Source organism: Pseudophryne corroboree, chromosome 7 (assembly GCF_028390025.1).
Source record: "Pseudophryne corroboree isolate aPseCor3 chromosome 7, aPseCor3.hap2, whole genome shotgun sequence".
Classification (NCBI taxonomy): Eukaryota; Metazoa; Chordata; class Amphibia; order Anura; family Myobatrachidae; genus Pseudophryne; species Pseudophryne corroboree.
The window spans coordinates 75,842,942-75,853,229 of NC_086450.1; the positions used below are offsets into that span (position 1 = coordinate 75,842,942).

A 10,288-nucleotide genomic window follows, 5' to 3' on the forward strand; every position below is an offset into this window, starting at 1 on the left:
CAGCTCTGCTACACACGCCTTCGCACACTTGCAGAGCGAAAATACACTCCCCCTGTAGGCGGCAACTATCTGATCGCAGGACAGCAAAAATCGCTGCCTAGTGATCAGATCTGAATGACCCCCTTAGGCCATACTTGCCTACTCTCCCGGAATGGCCGGGAGGCTCCCGAAAATCGGGTGACCCTCCCGGCCCCCCGAAAGAGCAGGCAGGTCTCCCGATTTCAGGGGTCCTCTCTGCCCGGCCGCCCACTTAGCGAGTAAAGTGGGCGGTCCGGGCAGGAGATGACGCGATTCTTGTTGAATCGCGTCATCATAGCCACGCCCCCTGCTGTATAATGCCGGTAATAGCGGCATTACACAGCGGGGGGCGTGGCTTACATGACGCGATTCCACAGCCACGCCCCCATCCAGCGTCCGCCATGCCCCGTCTCGCCTCTGGCCCGCCCCCCTCTGGACGTAACCTCACTGCCCGCCCCCCTGCTGAGCCGACCTGGCTGCTCTCTCCCGGAGAGAGCAGCCTAGAAGACGGCAAGTGTGCCTTAGGCTCCTCACATAATCTGCCATCTTGCTCTGCAAACCTATGGACCTATGCAAACCCTAAATCAATCTAGTTGAAGCTATTGAAAATTAGGCCCACGACACTACCAGGATAATATGCTGCACCTTGGCCATTTTCCACTTCATAAACGGACACCAGCATGTAAGCAAATGTGCTGTGCCTAGTTGTATTATTGACATCTCTAGGGTTTGGGTGCTGACAGCTTAATAAATCTTTTGGCAAAGAATGCAGCAGGTTCCCTCAGCTTTGATGTCACTGACAGGATCCATTCAAGCAACCATTAACAAAAGCAATTCTGTTGTTATAGGCAATGCATGCCACATTGAAAGCCGAGTGCATTTCTGCAAACAAATCAGATGAGATAGCAGTTTTCTTTTATTCCTGCCCGTAAAAAAACAGCTTTTATCTATCCATTTCTCGGTTTTTCTTCCTCCTATAAAAACACGAACGTGACAGTTACATTCCGGGAAATATCGTCAGTGAATCAGTGAGGAATTATGGTATAGTTTCCTGGTGAGACCTAACGAAGCATGAAACACTTACTGAAAACAGAAGACTAAATTGGTTTATGCTTATGTCCAAAAATGTGATACAATGAATTCCACTTGTAAATAATGCGTGTATTGCAGTACACTTAAGTGCATATTATTTTATACTAAACAGGGGCGTGTTAAGATAGGAGTGGGTCATCCGGGCCCCATCCTCCATAGCAGCCAGTGACAGTGACTCTGAGCAGTGACCCAGGTCTCCAGGAAAATGGCACGGGGGTTATTTTCCCTACTGTACATGCACAAAACGCAGGTAAAATATCCACTGCGCCATTTTCCCGGAGACCTGTGCACCAACCTAGTGCTAAAAGTTACTGTCACTGCAACTGCTGCTGGACTCCGTAGATGTAAGTATTGAAAAAATGGGTGCAGTGTGGGCCCCTCTGGACCCAGGGACACATGTGCGCCGCACACACTGTATCCATTATACTGTAGATATGCCACTGATACTAATGTTCCCACAGTGTTTATTATCAGAATAAAGAGTTACCTTAACCACACCTCCCATATGTCCCAATTTTGTCTGAACAGTCCCTTTTTCTGGACACTGTGCAGCCATCCCTCCCACGGGTTGCAGTGTCCCGCGGGAGGGGGTTACTGGTCAGCAGTGAATAGATGTTGTGCACATGCACACGCCATCTTTTCATGACCCCACAGTGATAAAAAAATGGGGGCGTGGCTTAAGGGCATTATATGGGCACTAGTGATGAGGCCAAACACTCTAATTGCCTCTTCCTACAGGTCAAAAGTTGGGAGGCATGTCTTAGCTACTGAAAAGATCTTCATGTTCATCCCATATCTATTACGCTTATACACTTTTTTAGGCCTAAAAGGAAATATGAACTCTTATCCTTAATATGGCGTTGTGCTCATGTCCATGTTATCCAAACAATATAACACAATATTTCATAGCGCAACGCTGTGAGACTTGTGAATAGTGTAGAAAGTTTACTCCAAAATCACCATGTGCATAAAACACATCGCCATGCAAAAAAAAAAAAACCCTGCATACTGCAAATCCTACTCGGAGGAGAGCCTTACACCCATAAGTGGAAAAACATTGCCCAATAAAATATGCAGCCTCTGTAATCTTGGAAGAAGTAAGTAGGGTGGTATTCTTGGTACCTGAGAGTGAAACATTTGGAGCTTTGGAATATGAATGAGCAGCTGGGCATTCTGGAGGCAGGTCACAGCTGGGCATTCTGAACTGGCAGCAACAAATTCATCTTCATACCCATTGGGCCAGGACAGCAGAGTTATCCTGATACCAAAAGACAAGGGCAGTAGATTTATCCTCATTCTCAAATCAGTGTTTTTAGGACCCCTGACTAAGCAGTTGCTTCTTGAACCTCATACTGGGAAATCCTCTAGGACCTCTGGATGGGCAGTCACTTCTAGGACCTCAGGTTTGGCAGTTGCCTCTAGGACCTCAGTCTGGACCGTCCCTTTTAGCACCTCTGGCTGGGTCGTCATCTCGAAGGCAACAGAAATTGCTCTCATCTTGGTTACCTCAGGCAAGGACTGGATCCTTGGAGGAGAAAGTGGACTCTCAGAGCAGGAGGCAAGGACTGGACCCTCTGAGAGGGAGGCAAAAATTGGACCCTCAGAGCAGGAGGCAAGCACTGGTCTCTCAGAGTAAGTCAGGAGTGGATCCTCTGAGTAGGAGGCAAGGATTGTACCTTGGTGCAGGAAATAGCAACAGGGTCCTCAGAACTGGTGGCAACATTAGGGTCCTTGGACCTGTAGGTAGTGTCATGGACCTCAGAACTGGAGGCAAAAAATCTGGTTAACATTTATTAAGATTTATGTATATATCACCAGCATATTTATTGCAGTTCATAATTGGGGAAAAAAAGTCATAAAACAAAACTGGTTAATAACAGACAAAGAGATAAGACTTGACTGGTGGCAATGTCTGGATTTTCAGGACTGAAGGCAATAACTAAAGTTGTGGTATTATAAACAAATGCTGGATCGTCAGGACTGATAACAGAGTCTGGAATCTCAGGACAGAAGACATCAACTGGAAACTCAGAACTGGAGGCAGCAGTAGGAATATAAGGCAACCATGGGGGCGTAGCTACTATAGATGCAGGGAGTGCAGCTGCTATGGGGCCCAGAGCAGAGAAGGGCCCTAATTCCCTGTCAAATTAAATATGTTACAGTATGTGCATTGTTCAGCATTGGCTGGTACATAGGGATCCTTACACACTTTAGCATTGGTGCTTAGATTATATCTAGCTATACTCCTGGACATGCTCATTGTTATGTGGTATAAAATGAACTGGAAGGCATTAATATAAATGTTACATAATATGAAGTCGGGCACTGTAATGTGGCATAAAATGAACTGGGGCACTGTGATGGTTCATAAAATAAAGTAGGGCACTACTATTGGGCATAACATTAACTAAGGCACTACTATGGTTCATAAAAAGAACTAGGGCACTATTTTGTGGCATAAATTAACAAATCCTGCGGAAAGGTGTTTCTTTAGAAGCATTGAGACAGGGGCCCCTTCAAAATGTTGCTATGGGGCCCACAAAGTTCTGGCTACGAGGTGCCCCTGAAGGCAGCACCCTCCCTGCAGGATTGACGGAACCATTTCTGAAACAATTTTATGGGACTGAATGTCAGGCTCCGGAGCCTTACCTCCAGCGGATGCTCCCGGGGGTTGCCGTCCTGCTGGTTGGCACAGCTGCGGCGGCAGGGAGCTGCTGGCAGCGGGTCCTCCTGGACGGATGTGCAGCTGCCGAGGGCCAGGGGTCTAGAGAGCCGGGCGCTTCGGTGGGGATTGCTGCGGTAAGGTCCTCTAGTGGCGACACAGTATAGTGTGTCAGAGACAGAAGCTGGCTAAAGCTGTGTGCTAACAGTTGAGTATGTCTCCTGTGCTGGGGGCAGCCATGTTGGAGACCAGAGCATTACCAATTAAGTTCCCATTCTATGTTCAGCCAATCCTGCGTGTTCTCCCCTTACAAAAGGGGGCTGGCTCAGAGGGAGAGTGCCAGTGCTTCAAGTTACCTCCTTGTGAAAGGTTTTCCAGCTCTGTGCTCCCAGGTTACTTCTGGTGCCCTGGTCCTGGTTGCTCTCATCTATCGGTTACCTAAACGCTGCTGCAGTCCTTCTGTCTAAGTCTGTCGCCACTCGTAGAAGCGCTCACGGGGTCCCAGGTCATAGAGGAGCTCCAGGTGCTAACGGCGGTTCTCACAGATGTCTTCATTTCTTCAAAGTCCAAGTTCTTCAGCCTCGTCTTTCAATCACAAATCAAAAGTCTTCATTTCTTCAAAGTCCAAGTTCTTCAGCCTCGTCTTTCAATCACAAATCACAAGTCTTCATTTCTTCAAAGTCCAAGTTCTTCAGCCTCATCTTTCAATCACAGTCTTCAGTTCTTCTTTACCGGAGTTCTTCAGCTTCACTCTTCAAGTTATTTAACCATAGACTCTAATTCTTCCAGTTTCGTCAATTTCTCCAATATTCGTGTACAGCTTGTTATTCATTAAAACTACAGTTATCTTCCTACGGAGTCCTCCTTTTTCTTTACGCCCTCCGGCCAACGTTAACAATTATTTTGGCCTCCATCCCATGAGGAGGAATTACATTCAGCCACCTCGTTTACCCTCCTCACAGGTAGCTGTTCCTTCAGCCAAAACTCGGTTGTCGGAAACCCCAACTTACGCCGAGCGTGACACTGAACCCTGTCTGGAGATTGCAGTATAGACAGGATCATTTCAGGAGTGAGTAAGAGGAATGGATTTATTAATTTATTATCGGAGCAGACAGGAAGGAAGGGAACCCCATTGGAACAAACATGTTTGTAGAATTCAGAATAATCTCTGTCCTCTGCTGCAGTGTAGAATGTAATCAGATAGTCACTATGTTGACAGTGACTATATATCGACACCGCAATGCTAGTCCCTGACATGGCTCTAATGCTACTTAAAGTACCGTGTGGTCAATATAACTTTTAATATGCTCACACAGTCCATTTTTAAAGTTATGCTGCCCGCACTGTTAAAATGCTTTAAGTAGCACTAGCAATGTATCAAGATACTATGGGGTCTCTTCATGAAACAGTGAAAAGTGTGGAGAAGTGAGCCAATGGAGAAGTTGCCCATGGCAACTTCTCCACTGGCTTACTTTTCCACTCTTTTCACGGCTTCATGATTAATATCGGAGGGATGCCCAGCTGATTTCACCAGCTTATGGTTTGCACATTGCTGCAGAAAGTGTGTAGGGTTTGTGCGGATTAGGGAGAGGTTACAAATCCTCCTACAACTGCATTCCTCTTCTGCAGGGGCGGAAGAGGGACACCTCCAGGCAGGGGCGTGCGGTGAGGTCAGTGGCTGGGGAGGCACAAGCAGCTAGCACCCCCCCCCCCCTCATAGAGTGGAGGGGGAAAAAAGGGTATCCCCCCCCCCCCTGCATTCGTGAAACCAGCAACCAGCACCAGGCAGAACCAGCCAGGGGGGATAATGCCATAGCGGGGGGGGGAAACACTCAGTATGGGGTCCCCCTGCCATAACATTAATCTGCCCCCCCCCAAACTAGTCAGCCCAGGGCTGGAATTCCTCAGAAGTGGGGACCCCAAAAAATTAAAATGGGGTCCCCCTCCCGAGCAACAACCAGCACTGAGCTGATAGCCCAGTGCTATGCCCCGCACCCCTGGTGGCGGTGGGTGTGGGGTTCATTGTTAATATTGTTCTTCACAGGTGGCCTACAGGTCCCAGCAAGCCTGCCCCAGCATGCTCGCACTTGGAGAACCACAAGTGCCAGCATGCCCGGACATAAATGGCCCACCTGTAAAGAAAATATTAAAATAAAAACACCACACAGTCTTTAAAAAAAAAAAGTTTATTTGACAGGGTCTTCACCTGGGGGCGGCGGCCTTTAAGCTCTTTTGCATGGCCCCCGCCTCCCCAGGCCTTCAGGCGTCTTCATCTGGGGGGGGCGCCACCTCCCCAGGGCTTCCAGCGTCTTCCTCCGTCGTCTTCCCCTGGGAGGCGGAGGCCTTAAAGCTCTTTTGCATGGTCGCCGCCTTCCCCAGGGCTTCCAGCGTCTTCACCTGGTGGGCGGTGGCTGCTAAGCTCTTTTGCATAGCCGCCGCCCATCCAGGACTTACGGCGTCTTCTGCCTTCAGGAGCTCTTCTCCGCTCCTCCTCCGCCATCGGACTGACAGCCGTTCCATCGCACTGATTTATATAAGTGTAACACAGTTAAGTATTTAATGTTGTTATTAATAAACAGTGTATATTTATATAAAACATGTATTTTATATATTACTGTACTATTTATATACATGAAACATGTATAGATAAGTGTATATAGTATGTTGTTAGCACTGCTGTAAATCATAAGAGGAGTGATTGGGGGGAAGTTTGACCAGCGGCAATTGATGGCTGGAGAAGTTTCTGGAGCCTCTCGCGGAAGATGAGGGAGCCTCGCGCCGAGCAAGGAGAGCGGGTGAGCGGGAAAGGAGACGAGGGCACGAGCTGCAGGAGGAGAGACTATAAGAGGCACCCGCAGGCGGCGGGTGGAGAGAGCCGTTGGATGCAAGGAGTGAGAGGACGGGAGAAAGAGGAGGTAGCCGAGGTCCGTCACCGCCGCTCAGCTGTCAGCATCTCGTAAGCTGTGAGGGGAGAGACGGCCGGTTAATGATAGAGAAGGGAAATATCTTTTCATTCAGCTCCACAAGAGCCGCCGGAGATAGAGTGATCAGAGACGGAGCCGATCACTGTGTGGCACCATTAGAACCGCCGGAGTGAAGGAGAGAGCTGCAGCGCCGGGGACCGTGAGGAGATGAGCCGCGGATACAGCGCTTAAGAGCTAAGGACGGCTTGAGGAGGACGATGTGGGGAAGCAATGCGGTAAGAGTATCCAGCATCATATGATTACCGCTATAGAGAGGTGCTCAATTAATTCATCCACAATAGTGAGGAGTTCATACAGGAGAAAGACACAGCCGGGGACATATGCTTGCAAGGAAGAGCAGTTACCCTGTGACAGAGGGACAGGTAGTTGGTCTAACAATATCCACAGAGCAATTACTATAGCAAAACCATTTAAACTACTATTGAATACCAGAAAGAGAGAGAGTGATGTATCTTCATATTCCCCCTCTCCCATATAGATGAGATCAGGAACTATAAACTGAGAAAGACAAAAGAGTCTCACAAACTGTCGCTGGAGAGTCGGGGGAGCATAGGGAGATAGAATAGTGATTATCCGATGTTATGATAATAAAAGAAACTTTAAGGCTCACTTTCTGCAGACTTTTGATACTATCAGGATAGTATGTCACAAGGGAGAAATATATTAAGCAGCAACTTCTAATATATCCTTTGGATTATAAATGATTATATAAAGTTCGCTCTGTGTTTAAAGGCATTTGAAGGGATTAAAGACAGCAATTAATTATTAAAGAGAATTATATTATTCAAGGATTCAACCACTCCAGCTACAACAGTATAACAAAAGACTAGGACACGCTTAAAATAGACTATGGATAACCTCACCTTATCTTCATCTCTACTAAAATCTACATGAACTGGGAAGATAAAGACACCTTTTGGAGCGTTAAATATAGACTAGTTCTGAAACATAAAGAGGAGTGCTAATACTCATTTATCCTATTTATAGCTCAAAGTCATTAGTATATCTCACTATTAATTAATGCATTGAGGATGAGATATAGTAGAGAGACAAATTAATCTCAAACTGCGCGAAAGACTCCAAGAATAGTAATAGTGTAATAACAGCATAAGTGATTACCGGGACTTTGTGTCACTCTCACTAAACAAATCCAGAAGGAGTGTTGCTATTACTAAATAAAAAATCGTATTGTATATACATGAGCTCTAAAAAGTGCACTATAATATATGTGGTATTGTATAACTAGAGTACCCGGGTCACTCTGGCACTTTGGGTGCCCTTTTTTTGGGTTTTTTATATTGCATGCAAGATATTTGTATAGTGGTGTTTATACATAATATATTATCCAATATTATCCGATGAAATGGTTATGTTATTATTATATTAAAGTATTCTTTGTATTATACTTACCGTTTTCTGAGTCCTACTGAAGATAACAGGTTGAAAAAGTCTGGAAGACAGAAGAGACAGGTATTTAAGTACATATATGTGTATATTATCTATTATCTTAACAATCCATAACACTAACTATATACAAGGTTTAGGCTTACTCAAGCAAGCCTCACCACACTACATACATACTAGTGATAAGAAGCTTGAGTGGAGGCACAGCTATAGTATAATTACCCTTTGACACTATAATATATCAAATCCAATTGTCAGTTCGAAAGAAGGGTTACAACTGGAGGCACTGCTGAGATCCTAGGGCCTCACTACTCAGTAAATAGCAATGGAGAAACTTACCGAGGAAGATATAAGTGATTGGTGTTGTAGGAAAGGGAAAGATCCCAAGAAATGTTTAAGTATAGGGGGAAACTTTACGGAGTTTTCTGATGAAGAAATCACAGAGAGATTAGCAATGTTATATGGAGTATTTAGACCCAAGATTGTTGACAAGTGGATTGGAGGATTGGGAAGAACAGTGGCTGTTCTGATAGAGACAGACAGAGAATTGGACGCGGAAGTAATACCCTCAGTAGTGGTAGCTAGTGAAGAGTCTGGAAGGAGATGGAGCGTCGTTTGGCCTAATACGCAGGATAGAGAAGCTACTAGCGCACCCATATCGGCTGCTGTTGGCTCTTTACAGAGCAACTCTAATAGAGGTGAAGAGAGCGGTGAAGGGGGAGATGCTCATAATAGTAATGATAATACGAATGAAAACAACCAGTTTGAAGCTGTCATGGATAGAGTAGTGACCCAACTAGAGAGGTGGCATTATGAAGGAAGTTACCGACGGTTGCGGATATTTTCTGGAATTATCCCAGTGCCAGCAGGGGAAGAAACGTATGAGGCTTGGAAAGAAGCTGCGGTGCAACAAACAGAAGAGTGGCAGTGCCCGGATCGCATTAAAAGACAACGAGTTGTAGAAAGCCTGAGGGGACCTGCTATGGGGATCATACAAGCTGCTAGGCGTAGCAATCCCAATGCCACTTTAGATACATACTTTGAGTCATTGGATTATGCATATGGGACGCTCGAAGATGTAGGAGATCTTACTTCCAGACTGCATCATACATTTCAGGAATCAGGGGAGAAGTTGAGCGTATTTTTAATAAGACTAGACAAACTATTATACAAGATAGTAGATAAAGGAGGCATAGCTAAAGAAGACGTTGACAAAAGCAGGATGAAACAACTACTGCGGGGTGCTTCCACTATAGATCCTGTTGCCCAGAAATTGAGGTGTTCGGGTGTTAGAGAACCTTCTCCCACCTTTAATGAATTATTGAAAGAGGTGAAACAGGAGGAAGTGTTAATAGAAATGAGGGAGAAGGTTGTGAAAAAGGTTAAGGTGGTTCTGCCGGTGGCCGAAATCAATACCTTTGAAGATAGAATACTAAAAATGATGGACGAACAGAATAAAAAAATTGAACAGTTTATTACATCGCAAAGTACCAGCTCCACGGGTTCTTCTCAAAGGTCTTCTAGTGATAACAACCCCCTAGTGAGGAGTCAAGGTCGAGGAAATAATAATTATGGGCGAGGTTGTTTTAGATGTGGAAGAACCGGACACCGAGCCTTTGAGTGTAATGCAAGAAGTATGAACCGAAATAATTCGGGAACCTCAAATGAGAGTCAAGATCGAGAGCCAGGGTCGGGAAACGGTCGGGGGCGGTCTGTGGACCCCACACAGGCCCCCTAGAAGTCAGTAATTGTGCCATGGGGAATTCCTGGTGGAATGGGAGGTTACCTGAAGGACTTGTTGGACCTGCTCCATTAGTAACAGCAACAATAAATGGGTGTCCCTGCAAAATTTTAATAGACAGCGGTTCTCAAGTCTCTATTATATTCAAAAATTGGTATGACCTTAACCTCCCTGATGTACCCATTCAACCGTTGAGTGGTTTGGTAATATGGGGTTTGAGTGTGGACAAATACCCATACTTGGGGTATGTAGAAGTTACCCTGGAGTTTAACAAAAATGCCCATGACAGAGTAGGGTTACAAGTGCCTCTTCTTGCTTTGGTGTGTCCTGAGATTCCTGAAGGAAGAGATGAACCCCCTGTGATAATTGGAACTAACACCAGGATTT

At 45.8% G+C, this 10,288-nt stretch overlaps 1 protein-coding gene across 1 annotated transcript; it reads left to right on the top strand.

The window, feature by feature from the left end:
• The first annotated feature begins 8,485 nt into the window (after nt 1-8,485).
• Nucleotides 8,486-9,898, top strand: LOC134944045 (paraneoplastic antigen Ma1 homolog). The gene has a single exon (XM_063932583.1). The coding sequence runs from the start codon at nt 8,486-8,488 to the stop codon at nt 9,896-9,898; it is 1,413 nt and encodes a 470-aa protein (XP_063788653.1).
• Nucleotides 9,899-10,288: the final 390 nt, after the last annotated feature.

Bases quoted from the DNA above. Each gene is read 5' to 3' on its own strand.
- LOC134944045 (XM_063932583.1), top strand. From the start codon at position 8,486: ATGGAGAAACTTACCGAGGAAGATATAAGTGATTGGTGTTGTAGGAAA.